Genomic DNA, 19826 nt, shown 5'->3' on the forward strand with positions numbered 1-19826 from the left:
TTTGTTTAAGGAAAGCCTGTTTGTGATTTGTTTAAGAGAGCTGGTTTGTGGGAAGCCTAGCAGAAGGAAGACTTGGGGCTGGTGTTGCCCTCGCATTATTATTGTGTATAGATTTTTGTTACTATGATGGAATTGAGTTTTTGGTGTCTGAATAAATGTTTTTCTTCTGCCTTCTATATGGAAAGTCTGCTATACTTTGCAATTACGAATTACACCAGCATATTCATAGTCACTCTTGGTGCTGTGAATATGACCTGGGTAATACACCTAGTCACACAGTTGAACTGGCCCTTCCCCTTTCCTCCAGGTAGGATTGGATGCATCTTAAATTTAATAATTTATTGTAAATTTGTGTTTTTTTCCCTGCATCAAAATTGTGATGATGTAACCATATAGTATCATATTGTATCTTGTAATCATACTTGCTTGTTAAGACCTGTCAGAGGACTTGAGCACTGATCAGTTATAACTTGCATTTTGTGTGTTCATTTGGAAAATAAAGTAATCACTACAACTTTAACTCCATTAAACAACAAAACATGCATGAATGGTTTTTCAAAATTTTCTTCTGTTCTTTCCTTATGCTTCCACTGCCTCCTTATTTTATTCAACACCCCGCTATGTGCACCTGAGGCTACTACTACCCCTCTGGATTGTTCTAGCATCCACCAGGGAGCAGTATGGCCCACTTTGGGAACATATACCCAGAGCCAGAAGGGACCTCAGATGCCACTGAGTCCAGTCCTCTCATTTTACAGAAATGGAAACTGAGGCCCAGAGAGTTAATGATTTGCCCAAGGTCCCAGAGGTACTGAGTGACCCATCCAGGATTTGTACTTTGGTGTAGACACTCAACTGGCTTAGCCCACTGTGACTCAGAACTCCTCAGATCAAGAATGTCACCAGCCTTAGCCTCTCTGGTAGTAGACACTACAGGCATAGACCATGCTGCATAGTTCAAAGTGTCTTTTAGAGGTTGTCTTGTCCAGTCCCTTTAGCTATCAGAAGAAAAACTTGAGCATGTGCATTTTTCTAGTTCTGGAGCCCCAAGACTGTGACCTTCTAAAGACCTGACCCTTATGATAGTACCAGAAGGGGTAGCATCTGCTGGCAGCAAGGGCATCCACAGTTAGCACTACGACAAACAGATTCTCATGAATAGCAAATAAATCACAGTGGTAGCTTACACTTCCTTAATAATTTAAGGATCACAAAGCATTTACTTTTAACAACTTTACTTTTAATCTCCCAACCCTATGAGATAAGTAGAATGAGCACTGTTGTCCCCATATTATTGTCCCCATTTCACAGATAAGGAAACTAAGTCAAGAAGAGTAAGGAGGCTTCCATTAGATGCACCCCCATTTTTTGTTGTTGTTTTACCTCATCTGTAACAGCTTAATAGCATTAATGTTTAAGGTCTGCAAAGTGCCTTACAAATATCATCTCATTTTATCCTCATAACAACCCTGACTGGCTTCTAAGTATTATCTCCATTTTACAGTTGGGAAAATTAAGGAAAGCAAAGGTTCGACCAGTACTAGTAAGTGTCGGAGGCTGGACTATGCCATCTAGCCCCCATCACATCTCTTTATCATAGCCCAAGCACATTAAATAATTTAGGGACCCAAGTGAAAATGGAAAGTCTCTTTGTTGAGGTCACTTGGCGTTACTGTACCTTTCAGCATTTTAACAGCAACTTGGATTGAGACTCCAGTTTCACTGATTCCATAAGCTGTAGCATTCATCACTTTTCCAAAGGCGCCTGAGCCTAGGACCTGTCCTGCAGGGCAAACATGGGTGTACATGTCTGGTTTAATTTTGGGTCAGGAGAACAATTCCATGGTGCTATTTATTTACTGCCTACATCTCTTACCAAATTCTAAGTTTTCTCTTGGAAACTCCCATTTGAGGTCATATTCAAATTCTCTGAAATCAACATAGAAGTATTCATTATCCGATGAGCCCGTCACTTGTACCATTTGCAATTGACTTTCATACCTATATTGCTTCAGAAAAGGAAAACAGAGCCCATTAAGAATGACACAGAATGTTGCAACAAAAAAAAAATAGGGAACAAATGCTTTTTGTTTTTTTACCTTCTTGGTTTTTACCTTTCTGTACTTGTGAAAAATGAGTGTAAGTAAAACAGCAATGAAGGGAAGACAAAATCCAATGGTGATATAGAAGGAAACCTTGTCCTGGGTGATTGGAAAAGTTTCTGAAACAAAATAAGGTTACTAAGCAAAGATTTTTTTGTTTGTTCTATACTTTAATAAGTGACTTGGATGAAGGCACAATTATTAGATTTTCAAGTGACAGAAAACTGGGAGAGATAGGTCCCATCATTAGAAGGCAGAAAAGAGATCCAAAGAGGTTACGACATACCAGAACCAGGAGCTAAATCTAGGCATAGGGACTAGATGTGATTTCACTAGTTTATGGAAAACTAGATGAGGAAATTCCCTCTATCAACGAACATCATGACCTGAATTGTTGTCTTCTGTCTACAGCCTTGAGGGGTTTAAATGACTTGATATAAATCACATTATAGGTATGTGTCAGAGGCTGAACTTGAACCTGGTTGCTGCTGGCTTTGAGGCTACTCTCAAGCCATTATACCATGCTACCTTTCAAGGGGAGACTGAATAGGAACAAATGTAACATTCTGCATTTGGGTCAAAACAGATAAACAAATAATTGTCTAAGTACAGGATGTGGGAGAGCCAAAGTTCAATAGGCTACATGGAAAAAGTCCTGGGCAGGGGGTGCTATATATTCAATATGAATCCACAATGCGATGTACCAACCAAAACAGCTAATGAATTCCAAGGCTACATTATTTAAAGAAATATGTTCAGAATGAGGAATGTGAGAAACTTTTCACTATACCCTGGTAAAGCCACATCCGAATTATTTTTCTTCAATTTTGGGGTAGCAATTTAGGAGAGAGGAGACATAGTTGACAAGAGAACATGCCAGAGAGCAAGCAGAATAGTGAGGGAAATATGAAATTCTTATAAGAGTTTGAAGGAACACGGATTATTCAACCTAAAGAAAGGATTATTTGGGGGTTGGGTATGATGGCTGTCCTCAAACACTGGAAGGATTGTCCTGAGAAAGAAGGACTGGACATGTTTGGCTTAGCAAGTAGAATTAGGGCCAATGCATAAAAGTTATAGGGAGGTACATTTCAAGTCAATATAAAAAAGAACTTTTCAACAGTTAGGGGATGGTGAATATGCAAAAGGCTCCCTTATGAGGTACTGCGTTCCTCATCAATGGAGGGATTCAAGCATAGGCTGGACAAAGTCAGGGATATAATACCACAGGGAATTTGTACTTTAAGGATTGGTGATTGTCCAACTATAAGATTCTATGTTGCATGAATCTATGAATTAATACTTCTGTTTATTACTATCACTATTTTATTGACTTATAGCTATCACTATAATGGTGCTCATTAAATATCATCTATTACTTTAATAACTATGATTATCAATCCCCCCCCCACCTCCATAAACAAATATTTCAAAGCAACAAAATTCAACAAAGATCAGAGGCAGCTAGGTAATGCTGTAAATGGAGAGTTGGGCCTGGAGTTAGGAAGAAATAAGTTCATACCAAGCCTCAGACACTGACAAGCTATATGTAAAGCAAATCACTTACCCTCTTTTCGCCTCAGTTTGCCTGAGTGTAAAATGGGGATAACAACAGCACCTAGCCAGGCTGTTGTGAGGATCAAATAAGATAATATTTATAAAGCACTTAGAACAATGCCTGACACATGGCAGGCAGTATATAAATGCTCATACCCTTCTCCAGGAATTACCTAGGACTGTCAGGCATTCTCTTGCATTGTCACACACTCTACATAGATTATATTCAGAATAACAAAGCAAACACTATTCTTATTTGAGGTGCTATCCAGGGGAAGAGAGATTCAATTCAATTTTAATTTCAGAGGGCAAAACTGGGATTGATGGGTGAAAGATTTAGTGTGACAGATTTCAATACAATATAAAGAAGAACTTTCTCAGAATCAAAGCTGTTTAAAAAAGGAAAAGGGATTCATTCAAGGGATGAAAATATTCAAATAAGTTGCATGACCCCTACCAGGAACATTGTAGAGACCATTCCTGCATAGGTTAGGGGATTGGATTAGGTGATCTCTGAAGTCCCTTCTAACCACACAATTCTGTGATATGTTCAAGGAAAAGATAGAAACTTGTTTTCTCATTGATGCCATATCTTATGTATACAAATAGAACTATATACACACATATACATATATATGTATATGTATATATGTGTGTGCATACATACACATTCTCTATATAAAAGTCATATATTTAAATACACAGACTAAGCAATTCAGAGAAGTTTTAGTAAGATGTGGGTATCTGAGATATGCAAAGTTAAGTTAAATGCCGAATTTATGTTTTGGGCAACCAGCTATCCTAACTATTATTGTAAGTTGATAAGCCCCAAGTCTGCTGAAGTTAAAAGAGGGTGGGGGTGGGGGGCACATGTAAAACACATTAGGAAGCAGCAGGCAAGCAAGAATGTTAACAAGAATGGAAAATACAACAGGGTTGCCAAAGTGCTAAGTTTGGATCTGGAAAATGTCATCTTTTAATTTGTTATTTTTGTTGGAATTCTGGCACTTTCTAGGTATTGTTTTGATTCCTGAAGGAAGAGATGGCATGCTTGTAGGATTTTCAGGTAAAAGAAAGCTGAAATGGGTGGCCAGTACATTGGATGGCAGAATAAGCATCCAAAAATGTTATGACATAATAGAATAAAATGAAGTTTAGACATAGGGATTAGACCTGGGATTTTATTGGTTTATAGCAAAATCCCAGGTGAGGAGATTTTCTCTCTTTATAGTATTTTAGACCACTTGAAGGAATTCCAAAGCACTTGATGTCACCGAGAATTCATGTTTGACTCACAAAACCTCATAGGTTAAACCCATTTCCCTTTGTAAGGCCCCTTTAACTCTGAACCAACACAGGGAGACAAGCTGAGCTGCAGGGAGTTCCTCTAATTTCTGCATCATAATAGGAATGGCACAGTACCTGGGGAGTTGAAAAGCTTTGAGTCACAGGAGGAACCCAGTGAATTGTTGGCACAGCATTCCAAGACGAGTCCTTTGAACTGCTCGCTCAGATTTAGGGTGCTATTTGACGTCCACTGTCCAAACACTGTCCCACTAGTTCTCTCATTCCAAATGCCTCCTGTGATTTCTGTGCAACTGAAAAGAAATGGAGCCCGTGAGAAATTAGGCCATGGCGTGGGTGTCAGGTGCAATACATCATTAGATTTCAATTCAGAATCTCTGCAGAGGGAGCTATCTGGAAATCATCTGTATACACACATGCGCACACACATACATACATATTTATATATATATGTATATATGTGCATATATATATATGCATATATATATATATATATATATATATATATATATATATATATATATCAAGAAAAAACCAAATCATCACATCTGACCCACTATTCAGTATAATGACCAATCATGATGCCAGAAGCTTCCCTCCTCTTAATAAAAAAGGTGAATGATTACAGGGGTGGAATATTGCCTTTCCCAGCAAGTGAGTTTTGCTTTATAAGGGAGGGTTCCACTGATGAGTAAAGGGAGAGATGCTATAGGGAAAGGCTTGTGGTGCAAACAAATAAAACTCTGGAGAAAAATAATGACAGGTCATACCTTCTGCAAAATAGCTTGATTCTTCCTTAAGGGTATCCATACTTTAAAAGCTTTATATTTTAACAAGAGAACAGCATAAGGAAGAATGAGAATAGTACACTCATTGTATCTGAGCTTTAACTTTTTGTTTCACAGGAAATTCCACTGAAATTGAGGCCCATAAAGATTAAATGCCTCTCCCAAGGTCACACAGTAAAGCGTGGTAGAAGGCAAGAGTCCAAGGGGCTTCACCCTTGGTATAGCATTTTTTTTTTACTACATTACGCTGCTTGATTTCTTTTTAAAAAATCTTTTTTAATTTAATTATATTTTTTCTTATATTTTCAGTATCAAACTGTCTCCCTCCTTCCTTCCCCACCCTGCACAAGAGAAGGCCATTATTTGACATGTGTGTGTATTTCTATTTATGCATGTTTCTATTTATCACTTCTTTCTTTGGAGGTGGAGAGCATCGTCCTTCAGAGGTCCTTTGTAGTTGATTTGAGTATTTAGAATAACTCAGTCATTCAGTTCTTCTTCAAACAACTACCGTATAAAATTTTCTCTGGTTCTGCTCATTTCACCCTTCATGTAAATTTCACCTTTCATGTAAATCTTTCCATGTTTTTCTAAAATCAACTTGCTCATCATCTCGTACAACACAGTAGTATTCCATCACAATCATATACCACAACTTGTTTAACCATTCCACAATGGATGGGCATCCCTATCTATACTGCTTGCTTTCAAAGATGACAACAGAATGTTGTCCCTTGACAGCTGGACCTGTTTTAACTTGTCTTTGGTTTCTCAGCCTGGTTTCTCAGCACCTAGCCTTGTGCCTGGCTCATACACAGAAGGTACTTAGTGTGTGTGTTCGTCCTTCGTTGCTGAAGAAGACCATGCCATGAGAGATATGATGACATGACTTGCACTTGTCTTTGTTTTGAGTGAGGGAGGGCTGTGCAGGTCACCAGCCTCACTTCTCCTCCAGAGCCATCTGAATCCAGTGACCAGACATTCATCAGGATGACTGGAGATGACCCAGGATGAGGCAATTGGGGTTAAGTGACTTGCCCATGGTCACACAGCTAGTGAGTGTCAAATGCCTAAGGTGAGATTTGAACTCAGGTCCTCCTGACTCCTGCACTGGTGCTCTATCCACTGCACCACCTAGCTGCACTTAGTAAATGCTTTTGATCAGTTGATCAGCTCTGCCATCATAAGAGGAGAAAATACTCTTATTTACTTGGAAGTCTTGTCTGTACATTTCTTCCAGGTCCAAGATGGTGAAGGATAACCTTTAGAGGAACAAGAAGCCTGATCTGTTGATGTATCCATTTTTACTTGAGGTTTCTCTGTAAAAGACAATGAACATGAAAACAAGTCCCAATGATATTGTACATCTAGAATAGGATCTAAAAAGACTGACCTAAGGATACATGTGGCTCTTGGGAGCCTTCCCTAGAAGGGAAGGGCACCTTGAATCTTCTGCCATCATTCCTGGAAAAACTTAGGCCTCCTCTGGCTCCTTCTCCCACCCCTGAGTCATAGTAAGCCTTTTCCTTCACACCACCTTGCTCTGCAGGGAGCTGGTGTGCAAATCTTTGTTTCGTTTTCTCTGAGCCTTAGCTCAGTTTCAGGGGCTGCATGAGCTTCTAAAAGTACGTTACAGTATTCTTTTCTTTTCAAAAGTCAAAGAAATGGAAATAGATAGCAACATAAAGGCTGAAGTGCTGAAATAGTTTCACCTTTAATTAATACTGTAATATTAAGGCAGCTATAATGAGTTGCCATATTCAGAAACCACGTAGAATGAACTTTTTAAAGTGTTCATATGACAAGATGGGGGAGAAATTTCATAAAATCCCCTAACATATTTCAAAGCACCTCAATTTTTAAAATAGTTTTCAGCATTATCTTTTCACCATTATTTTTGTTTTTCTAATTACAATTCATGAATGAAAATATTAAAGAATTTAATGTGTTTAAATTTCTTATATTTTCAACTTACTTTTTACATAGAGTGTAAATGTTTTTGTGAACTGGGCATCACCATTTTCTGCATGGAAGGTATATTCTCCTGACTGGTGCTTATGGTCACAAAACTCTGAGGTGCTGCTGGAAAAAAAATTGCAGACAGTTAGCCAGACAATTTCATGAAATGCTGGAGAAAAAATGATTGCTGCCTCTAGTTTGTAGGCTAGTCTTGGACTAATTCAGGCCAGTCTTGAGCTACAGGTTCAACACTGGAATGAAATGAGAAGACCCACAGCCTGTCCAGAAGCTAACAAAAGGAAGTTTACTTAGTCTTATCTTTCAAAAGTTGTGTATTTGAAAAAAATAGCATAAGGAAGAATATAAGTAGTAGCACTGAGTGTATCTGTGTGAGTTTTAACTTCTTGTTTCATAGAAAGTGAGACCTAGAAGGATTAAGTGCCTCCCCTAAGGTCACACAGTAAAATGTGGTCAAAGCCATGAGTCCAAGGGACCTTTACCCTTGGCGTAATGCTCTTTCAAGATAACAATAAAATGTAAGCTCCTTGAAAATAATGACTTGGGGATTTGTCTTTGGATTCAGGGAAGGGAAAATTCAGTAAAGATACAACATTCACTCAGGTGAATGCAATGTCTTTGCCTCTGGATGGACTAGAGATGTGAGGAAAGAGCTTCTGATTCCTTATGTGACGGCTTTTGTTGTTAGGCAGCAAAAGGAAACTGCAGCAAAAGTTCAAGACTTACTTTTCCAAACCAATTAAATCTCCAAAACAGTTTCAGTACTTTTAAAGGAAAAACTTGTCTAGCTTACATAGTAGATGGTTTTCCAGCCACAGTAAGTGTGTATATGAGTCTTCAGTGGGAAATTTAGCTGCTTGCCCCTTTCCCTTATAGTTACAAGGGTAGTGACAGACACTTCCTGAGCATGCCATGATATCTCAAGAAGTAAAATGCCTCCTTCTCATCTCTCATGGGGACTCAGAATTGTGGGGATGGCCTGAAGATGTTTGAGGATTCTATAGAATCCATGAGGAATCTGCCTCCAGCTCAGCCCAGTTGCCAACATAGAGGTTTCCTTAGGAGAAAAGGATGGCTCTTGCCCTTCTCTGATTCTTAGCTGTTCTCTAGAAATTACAGTGCAGCCTGACCACCCAGAAATTCAGAAACTCTAGAGTGTTGGAACACCATAAGAGCATAAGGGTAAGGGTTGATTAATTGAATCAAGTAATCCCATCTTATTTTTTTTAAGTAATAAAGTACCTTAACCAGGCAAAATCACATCACAATCAATCATTCAAAGATAGGTTTCAGACAAAGCATGAAAAAAGTTCTCGATCACCTGAGGTGATGTTGCACAAGAGACTGAGGAAACTTGGTAACACCCTAGTCTGTTCAGAGAGGCTGGAAACCAGTTCAGAGCTCTCACAATTTAAGCACGTGAAGAGGAGAGAGAGTTCCGGGCAAATTCCTGAGAAAAAATTGGTTGGGAAGGAGGGGAGAAGAGGAAGCCCAGCCTTGGTCTTTGTCTTTGTCTCCTTTGTCTCCTACCTCCCCCATTTTAGTAAAGGAGGACCTTTTTTGAGTTTCAGAAGTCTGGAGGACTTCCCCTTGGTGTACTAGCAGCACCCCCAGATTAACTGACCACAATGCCTGCTGGTAACCAGCAAATGGAGAGAAAATGAAGATTCACATCTCTACAAAAAGCCCAGCAGTAAAGCTACATCATTCATAAGGGGAAGTTCATGAGTAATACTCCACCAAGCAGAGAAAAATATTCCTAGCAGCCAGAAGCTGTGAGTTACTCCTGTGCCACATGTGCTCTATAAACCTAATCCCTAGATCCCATATGTACTTGTGCAAGTTTCATCAATTGTTCTTACTATACCACCTTAGTAAATGCCCCTTTCTAAAATTATCTGGCTGACCAATGGATATCAACCAACAATGACGATAGAAAGTACACCGTTGGAGGCTTTTGAACCAATAGTATTATCACTCTTAGTGGTACTCCAAGAGCCCTGATGGGGGAGAGGCAGCCAGCCTTACTCCAGGGAACCTGACTCATCAGTGTGTGTGTAAACTGGGATAAAAACCCCCAAAATCTCTATATCTGCTGCAAGTGGGAGTTGGATGAATAGCTCTATAGCACTGCTACAAGGGTAAAAATGCTTACTAAGAAAATAAAATGAGGCAGCTAGGTGGCTCAGTGGATAGGGTGCTGGGTCTAGAATCAGGGAGACTCATCCTCTTGAGTCCAAATCTGACCTCAGATTCTTACCAGCTGTGTGACCCTGGGAGAGTCACTTAATTCTGTTCATTTTAGTTTTCCTCATCTGTAAAATGAGAAGCAAATAGCAAACCACTCTAGTCTCTCTACCAAGAAAACCCCAAGTGGGATCATGAAGACTCATGATCATGACTGAAAATGACTCAACCACAAAAAAACTAAAACAAGTAGTAAAAAGAATAGATCTAAAACATTTTCTAACCTCAAAGAGATCAACAATGCAGAAATGGATTTCCCTTACTATGATATTTATGATGGGAGACATGGCTTAGTGGATAAGGGGCCAGTTTCAGCATAAGGACACTGGCTACAACCCTGAGCCTGACTACAAGTCTACACCTAACATCTCAATGTCTCAGTCAATTTTTTTTTGGAGGCAATTAGTAAGTGTCTGAAGCTGAATTTGAACTGAGTTTCTCCTGACTCCAGTGTTCTATCCACTGTGCCATCTGACTGCCCCTTCAGTCAACTCTTTAAGACTATAAATTGCAGAACAGTTGTAGATTTGCATTGTTAAGAGTTTTTTCATTAGAGAAAAATATCGATAAAATATATCAGTAAAATATCAGTACTGCTAAATTATATCAGTAAAATCATAAAGATGAGACCAAAAAAATCTATATATCAATCTCTGTCTCTATCTATGTCTATATATGTATGGCATTACAAGCCTTCACACTTTGATATTAAGTGGCCACAAGTTAAACACTCACCTACCAGGCTTCCTTCTGCTAAGCAGATTAAGGATAGAATTAGTTAAGCCTAGCCAAATTTAGAGGAAGCTGGAAGTCATTAGGGTAGTTAATTTGTAATCTTATACAAAACAATTTTTATAGCAATTCAGGTCTCCCAAATGTCTTGTAGATCAAATATTAATTAGTTGGATGGGAGAGTTGGTAAAGAGGGTCTTCTAAGCAAACTTGTCTTGATTGGGAAGAGACCACCCTGAAGTCTTGCACAGACCCTTAGGAGGTCATGCTGCCTCATGCTTATAGCACAGGTTAGGACAATACTTTTATCCAAAGGTCTTCGCCTTTGGCTGGGATTCTAAGAAGCATGTACCTTGAGAAAATTGTGGGGCACAGGTAAACAGTTCACTCTCACAGAAAGGGACAGATGAGTAGGGAAAGATAATAATAAAAACAAGATTTCACTTATATAATAAAGCTGAATTACATTTATGTAATATATTAAGGTTTACAATGAAATTTCCTCACCACAAGTATGTAACACAGCTAATATAAGTATTATTATTTCCACATTGTAGCTGAGGAAACATCTATTAAAAAAAAGAAATTAAAAGACTTACCCAAGGACATAACACTTGCTAGTTGTGGAGTCAAGACTAAAACTCAGTTAGATGGAAGGGTGTTCTGAGGGTTCAGGGGTAATAATAAAAAGGCTAATTAACATTTTTTTCTCTGAAAAACTGCAAATAGGAAATTAAGAACTTTTAACTTCAAACTTCTTGGTATTAGAGTTGATTTGGCTGAATTATTATACTAAAGAAGTATAATAGGAAAACAGTTTCTCTTTAAAGTAGACTAAAGAAATCCAAGATTAGATTTAAAAGTGATGATTAGTAGTTATGTTTAGTTAGTAATGTGCTCAATTAGGTCAAATCTACATAGTAAATGGGAAAATAATTATCAAGCAGGGTAGACAGGTTCATAGGCTTACAAATTTAGTAATCTAGAGCTGGAGTGGGGACATTCATAACCATCAATCAGTGTCTTTTACCCTCATATTTGAGAGCATACATTATTGTATATAATAGATGTGCCTGAAAAGTTGAATGTGAACAACAATTTTTAAAAATTCAATCCTATTGAAATGTCCTCCTTTTATATAAAAAATCCTTTTGAAGTTAGAACAATTGGCCTGAATTTTCGGCTTCATTAGCTAACATTTTTACATATTTGCTTTTCTTACAGTGGGGTACCCCTGCCTCAAGTATAGACATGTTTGGGGCCTTTTTCAACCTCCAAGCAGATCTTTAGCTCTATGTGTGTCCTCAAAAGTGAAAGTTGGTTGGTTGTTTTATAAAGCCTTTAGTCAATTCTTCTGTAATATCTGTGAAGCAGAATTAGAGGATTTATGGACACTAAAATAGACATACTTTATCTGATCAATAACAATAGATGTTATTGACTGGGATCTATGATGCTGTTTCCCCATTCAGCTTCACTTTAATCACACCTTTCTTGTGGACTTTTACGTTAGATAATATTGTAATTATCCATATTGGAAGATTCTAACCTCCATGACAGCAGAGCTTGTGACTTAGAGTCACTCTGGTATAGTGGAAAGAATGCTAGATTCAAAGTCAAAAGATCAAACTCAGATTCAAACCCTGAAACTGTCACTTACTAGCTGAGGGAGCCTGAGCAAGTCACATAAATCTTCGGAGTATCAATTTCCTCATGTGTAAAATAGAGACAATACTCCATACACTGCATGTACCTCAACAGATGATCATGAAGAATGGGATTCACAAAATTTATGAAATATATATTGATATATAAGTCTAATCCAGTAAGAGTTTTAAGTTCCTATTACGTGCAATACATTGTGAGTTATTATGTAAAGTCTGCATTTTCTCTATGATACAACATAGCGCTCCATACATAGTAGGTGTTTTATAAACATTCATTGAATTGAATGAACACACAAAGGATATTAAGGGAAAAATCAAATTAAATCAATTCCTGGTTTGTATTGTCCTTTCAGGCATTAGGTCTAAATTGCTGGGGCTCCTAGGAAAGGACCAAATTTACCATGATTCTCTTCCATGCAACTCTAAAGTGCCCTATTCTCTGGTCCAACCCCTTTCTTTGTAAAGGGGCTCTGTCTGGGTAATGCTTACACCATATCAAAACCACCACCCCAGCTTTAGTGGTATGCAGTATGACGGCAGACGTAATTCTGCATCAAGGAGACTTTCTCTCCTCTTTTCTCTGGAAAGAAAAATAATTTAATAAACCTCTGTACAAAGTGAAATCACACAGGGCACATTACTATCCTGTTCCCTCTCATCCCCCAAACTATCTCTCTACCTTGTATCATAACTGAGCCCAGCACAAAATGACTCTTGACTTTCTGAACCTCCACTGGGATTTTCAAGGGGACTAACCAATTAGGTTACTAGTATTTTCAAAGCCTCAGTTTTCCCCTGGGGTCTTTCCTAAAACTAGCCATCTGGCAGTAGGCATGAGATTAGGAAATTTGAGTTGAAGGTAAAAGAATATCTTTGTGACTAAGAAAATGTATTCTTGTTCCAGTTATGAAAGGGTTTTCTCCTTTCTATGATCAAAACACAGGTCATTTTCACTTTCCCTTTGGTGACTTAGAGAATTGCTAGGAGAGGTTGGGAGTTTTTTGGGCAGCTCAACAGGTAATTTTAGCATAAAGCAATGAATAACTTATTCAACAAGCAAGGAATTATCCAAGTCCCATCAGAATTGAGAGAATAACAGAGAGGGCATTGGGAAAGCTGAGAGCTTCTGAAATAGGAGAACTAAGAGCTGACAAGTTCGTAGGCAGTTTTACACAGAACCAAAAGACAAATGATCAGGAAGCTGGGGAGTGATTATATCTCTATCAGCCTCCTGATTCAGAAAGACGAATTGAATGTAGTTGGCTCAGGTCTGACTGGAGCTGTTTAAGTTTCTCTTCTCGGTTAAAGCTGGTATGGTGAGGATGATACTTTCCTCTGCCTTTATGCTGTATTTTGCTCAACAGATGCAAACATTCTTTACTCTGTTTCTAAGGAGGGAGATTTGCAGAGTTACAACTGAAAACTGGTTAGTCAAACATAAAATGCACCATGAAAAGGTACCACATTTAGTTCTTAATGGCCAAAGAGGCATGTCTGTGGTTCTTTTCTCCCACATCAGAAAAGTTCTGGGTTTAAGAATCCCAGACCTCGTGGTGTTGTCATTTATTGGCTTATGGTTAAGTCCAGCAAGCATTTGATGTTGAGAAGTCACTTCAGGAATTATTTACCAACTGTGACATAAGTAAGTAGAGTAAGGAAATTGTACTGGTAGGCAAAAGTGGTCTCTCCTTTAATGGGAATTTTCCCACTTAAGTTACTTTTCTATACCTGCATATGATAGTCCTAAAACATGTTCTTCTGAAAACTGAAGTCATTCTAGAGATAAAAATCTTATTGATAGTTAAAAGATTTGGACTAAATTAGTTTTAGCTTGTCTCTCAAGGTTTAATACAGACTATTGCCCTTCACATACTCTATGTTCCAGCTGAACCAGACTACTGACTGTTCCCTAAATTTGGCATTCTATCTCCTGCCTCCGAGTCTTTTTTAGGATTTACTTAAATTTTTTGCATCAAGATTAAGTAGTGATATTGGTCTATAGATCTCTTTCACTGCTCTCTGGTTTAGGCATTAAGTGAACTAGTCTCATAAAAAGAGTTTCATAGGGTGACTTTGTGTCACCTACATTTCTCAATATATCCCAATCTTCTTCCCCTCCCATGGACATCTTGTAGTGAACATTTGGGAGGATAAGAGTCCCTTAAGACAGACAGTCATGATCTACATCGTGAGAAATAACTTCCAAATTCTCACAAATGATTTTAGAAAATTCCATACAGTATTGTTGCCAAAACAAGGCAATGAAGAAGACATCAGTAATTTCTGACCCATCATATTACTTTCTCATTACAATAAAATCTTTATGAGAATGAGTTTTGTATATATCAAAGGTAATCTAGATGAAAACATGGAAAGGGAACTAGCAGGTTTTCACAAATAATTTTCTATAGTAAACTATATTTTCACAATGACACAATTAATGCAAAGGGCAGAAAATATAAGATCTCACTGTATTTAATGAGAATTTTTAACAAATTTACAGTTGAGTAAAACAAAGCCTTAAAGACTCTCTTTCAGCAAGTCATCCCCTGGGCATATCTTAAGACCACACAAGATCCCTTAACAAATGCAACAAGAAAAAACTTTGTCCAGTGGTCCTCTGATTATCAGTATTAACACAAAAAAAAAAAAAAAAAGGAAATGAGCTCAACAACGACATTTGTCACTATTATGGAGGATGTCCAGCTCAAATGGAAGGCAGATTCTTTATCACTGGAGAGGTCCTTCAGATGTTCCTCCATGCAGATGATACTATTCTAGTTACATCAAGCCTCTGAACAACACAGAGTCTTTTTAGTGAGATCTACAACCGCTCAAAAGAATTTGCCCTGACAATTCGTATAGAAAAAAAACAGGCAGATGAAGAATTTTCACTGACTAGATTACAATATGAAGATGAGTGGAAAAACAACTAAGTCAACCAGTATATATAATAATTATTATGTAACTTTTGATGCTTTATGGTTTATAAATACTTTATACATATTATTTCACTTAATGTTCCCAACAACCCTGAAAGGTAGGTACTATCATTATCCCATTTTTAAAGATGAGGAAAATGAAGTAAAGAAAAGTTAAGTCATTTGCCCAGTGTCACACAAATAATAAACGTCTGGGGCAGAATTTGAACTCTGGCTTTCCTGATTTCAAGTTTGTCTATCTACTATGCCACCTAGTGGTTTTTATATGTATCTGGACAGACGTTGCAGCTGGACAATGATCTGTGTCCAGAAGTAAGTAAAAAGAAGAAAAATGAATGGATTAAGTTGGGAAACCATACAGGCTCAAGGATTTCCCTTAAATAAAAACCCAACTTTTTAATACCAATATTCTCCTAGTGACGGAACACCACAATTAATTAAGAATTAAAACTAAGGGTGACCCAAAGATGAAGGAGACACATACAGTGGCCATAGATAGGCTACAGCACATTACTTAACACTTCAAACACGACTTGACATGTAAGAAGTGGCATAAATAATGCTCACTTGGATCCCTGATCTCATCAATGTGGATGAGATTCCTTCATGCTGCCAGCTACAATTTATACATCCTTGCCCATCCTATATGACTATTGCCCATGTTAACCCCTAAGTTCACCACAAGTGGTTCCCCCAATGTGCTCATACTTTCCTTTGATTTACCCTGATATTTAGAAGAGACCACTGTAGGACACACACTCTCCATCCCTCATTCTCACCATGTAACCAACATACACGGTCTTCTTTGACAATGAAGGATGAGCACACACAGTCTTTTTCTGTCACATATCTCCTTGATCACATCTTTTTCTCCAGCTCTATGTAGTTCCTTATTTGTTACATTTTTCAGCCTATTCAAACTTACCATGTGCCTCTCCATTGCTCCCTGAGTAGTATTCACTTTTCATTTTTCAGAAACTACAATGCTCCATGACATATAGCAATGATAGAAGGGAGAAGTCTGAAGTCATTAAAAGAGACATGCAATTTTTCTAAAGTCAATATAGCCCTGCTTAATACACTTTGCCTGCTTAATATTAAGCCCAACTCATTGACCATTTGCAATGACTATTGAAGGTACAGACTCTAAAAGATGAGTCTTATATACTGTCCATCTAACTGCATGTCATAATATGGACAAAAGGCAATCTTCACCCACTTGGTTTTTCTTTTATAGATTGTGACACTAAACTTCTTTGAACAGTTATGGATATCACCCAGAAGGCTCTGCAAAGTACTGGAACTTGATATAAACCCTACAAATTCATGCACAGGTAAGAGCATCAGGAAGACCTCATCATCTCCATGAGCAATTCCTCCATGTTGGATTTCTCTCCTGATATCAGCAAACATCTTTGATATTTCCTGCAAGGTCAAGGAAGGCACTGAGCAAAGTTATTTGTGGTGCTAATTCTTTTAAGAACTTCAGCATAGTTTTGATATATGAAAGGGAAGGATCTTTTTGGAAGAAAGTCTTTAAGGTGGTATTTTCTTCTATCAAATCAAAAATTTTTATTTGACCTCAGAAACATATAAGAAAATGTATAATAGGTGTATTATTTATGTAGTGAGAGTGAGGGACAGATAACTAAGTGTGACAATTATACTTCTGAAATCATGAAAGACTTATAGAAGTAGTGCAGTATGTTAGACAGATTTTGAAAAATATATGTTTATGAAGCATTTAGAGGTTGGAATAACAAAAAAGTCTCAAATTTAGAAGATGTGAGTTACAGTCTATACTATTGGGAAAAGTACCCACACTGACAAAGTCACAGTATTGAAGCAATGTGACATTAAGTAGATCGTTAGTAAAAGTACGTCCATTTCCAGTATCCACAATTTAAGCAGGACATGGTTCTCCTAAAATAAAGACCTTTAAGAAGGACTAGGAAATGTCACAAACCAAAGAAAACATTTTAAAATAAGATCTGTTACAAAAGTCCAAAGAAGCTAAGATAGTGGAGAAACAATTTATTTTTTACACATTCGATGGTGACCACAGAATAGCGTTTAATCCATAACAATCTTTCAAAGAAATTACATAGACCCTTTTGCTCAAACACTTGGAATCAAAAAAAAAGAGAAAAAATTAAATTAACTTTCTTTTCTAACTCAATAAGACATTTTGTGGTCTCTTCATGTCTTGTCCTCACATTCCAGTTTGAAAGCCTTTACCTAAATTGTTCCTCATGTTCAAACTAACCTTCCTTTTCTAGCTTACTGTTATGAGTGTATTCCTTTCCCCAGTCTTATATAGTACTTCACACACTCATTTTTTTTTTTTTTTGCAATATGCAGAGTCTCATTTTACATAAATGATGGAGGTCTTTGGATGCAAATGTCTAAATTGAGGAAATTATAAAAATGAATTGGGGAAGGGTTAAAGGATCAGTTAGAAAGAAAGGACAGAGAGAGTAGATGGAATCAACCAGAGGAAACTTGAGCTGAGAAAGAGAACTAGAGGACTAATGGAATGTGGTCTAGTGGTTCAGAACTTGGGAGAGGCTAGATAGAAGACTATTCTACTTGAACCTAGACAAGGAGATTAGAAATCCAGACAATAAACAAAGAAGCTTAAATGCTTGCTCAGTATTAAGGGGAGCTAAAAGAAGACTAACTCTGATTTAAATATAGAAATAATATGGAGACAAGAAGGGAAAGTAGACTTCTCAAGATGCCAGAGAACAAATATCTGAACAGGTAACAGGTAACAGAAAGTCAAGAATTTTGGAAATTGGACAAAATGTTCCTGAACCAGGGAAGTTCCTAAACTAGATGAGGCTATCTGTACTAATAATTTAGTTATAAGTACGCAGTTTATACCTTTGGATGCCTCACAGTATAAATTACTTTCTGTACTCTAAATGAATGGCTTAGTAGAATACAGCTGATCATGCACTGCTGAGAAGAGGTATAAAAAAGAAAAGACATAAGGACTAAGAACAGTGTCTCTGGGGATGGCACCAGAGTGAGAAGAGGTTGTGATCAAGAAAGCTGTTCTTTGGGGTCATATCATCTTTGTAAGTTCAAATCTGGCCTCAGACACTTACTAGTTGTGTGACCCTAGGCAAGTCACTTAACTCTATTTTTGCCTCATCTATAAAATGATCTTTGCCAAGAAAACCACAAGTGGGTTCATGAAGAGTTGGACACAACTGAAAAAAATGACTGAACCTATATGACCTCTTAGGCAAGTCACTTTACAACCTTGGACCTCAGTTTCCTTATCTGTAAAAGGAAATTATCAGACTAGATGGTCTCTGAACTCCCAGATCTAAGTCTATGATGCCTATGAAATGAAAATCATTCAAGAAACAGTAAAATCTTAGGGCTAGTCAAGACCCAAGTGATACTGTATGAGAAATGATTAAATTGTAATGTCATTCTAAACAATTTTGAGTCACAAATCAGAGATAAACTTAACTAACTTTTATGCTCCTGATGAAGTGTGCAGACCTCATAAATTTTAAAAACTAACAGAATGGATATCCAAATCTTTGAAACACCATTCATCACCCATTGATTCAACAAGCATTTATTTGATTAGGAACAGAATACAAGGACTTCTAGAAAGTTAAAATTTTAATGAAGTATAAGCAGAGTGAGTTTTTCAAAGGAAGGTTAGGCTTAATTAACATCAGTGTGATATTTTGAGGAAATAACTGGTAGAATCAGAGAAGTGAATCTATGAAAGTAAGGAAGCTGTAGAAAGCTTTGATGTAGTTAGATAGTAATGGGATATTTAACTGTCATAATACCAATGACAATTTTAAAGATGATTTATTATTGGAGTCCAATCAGATTAGAAAGGTTCTGACATTAAGTAATGGAGAAAAAAGTCTCTCTGATAACAGAAATAATAACACACCAGAATGAAGGTTTTTGCACAACACCAGAAGATTAGGAAGCCAGCATGTAGTTACATCCTTAGGACTTACTCCTCTAATGACCCTGAATATCATCTTGTGAAAGAGGCTTCCTTCTTTAGCCTATTTTGGAAGTTTCTCTTGTGTGCAAGGCACTGCACAAAAATATGAGCTAATTCTACAATTCTAGAAATTAGAATATCTTTATAGAGTTGTTTAAAGTTAAAAGTTTAAAAGGCACTTAGAGATTATGTAATTCAACTCCCTCCTTTTGGCTTAGGAAATTGGCTTAGAGAACTGACTTGTCCAAGATCACACAGTTAGTGTGCTGACCAGTCTAGCATGCATTCCCTCCTTACCTCTGTCTCTTGGAATCCCAATTTTCCTTCAAACTTAGTTCAAGTATTACCTTCTACATGAAATTTTTCCTAATTCCCACCCCCACTCCAGCCCCAATGTTAGTGTCTTTCTGTCCTGAAATACCTTAAATTTATTTTGTACATATTTATATCTGTACACATTTTCTCCTCAGATGGAATGTAAACCCCTTGAGGGAAGGGATTGTTTCTCCAGCACCTAT

The 19826-nt window shown here is 37.5% G+C and overlaps 1 protein-coding gene across 4 annotated transcripts in view; it reads right to left on the minus strand.

Annotated features, from left to right (window-relative positions):
• Nucleotides 1–19826, minus strand: part of FLT3 (fms related receptor tyrosine kinase 3) — a 145768-nt gene that overhangs the window by 19790 nt on the left and 106152 nt on the right. For 3 of the 4 annotated variants that reach the window (XM_072611814.1, XM_072611815.1, XM_072611812.1), the window contains 6 exons: nt 7728–7834; nt 6963–7071; nt 5082–5257; nt 2115–2221; nt 1877–2009; nt 1679–1783 (listed from right to left, as the gene is read on the minus strand). In XM_072611814.1, coding sequence (XP_072467915.1) covers nt 1679–1783; nt 1877–2009; nt 2115–2221; nt 5082–5257; nt 6963–7071; nt 7728–7834 — 737 coding nt within the window. The remainder of the gene's footprint in view (nt 1–1678; nt 1784–1876; nt 2010–2114; nt 2222–5081; nt 5258–6962; nt 7072–7727; nt 7835–19826) is intronic. The other variant, XM_072611813.1, reaches the window with a different exon arrangement.

The sequence above is a fragment of the Notamacropus eugenii genome, chromosome 5, assembly GCF_028372415.1.
Source record: "Notamacropus eugenii isolate mMacEug1 chromosome 5, mMacEug1.pri_v2, whole genome shotgun sequence".
In the NCBI taxonomy this organism is placed as follows: Eukaryota; Metazoa; Chordata; class Mammalia; order Diprotodontia; family Macropodidae; genus Notamacropus; species Notamacropus eugenii.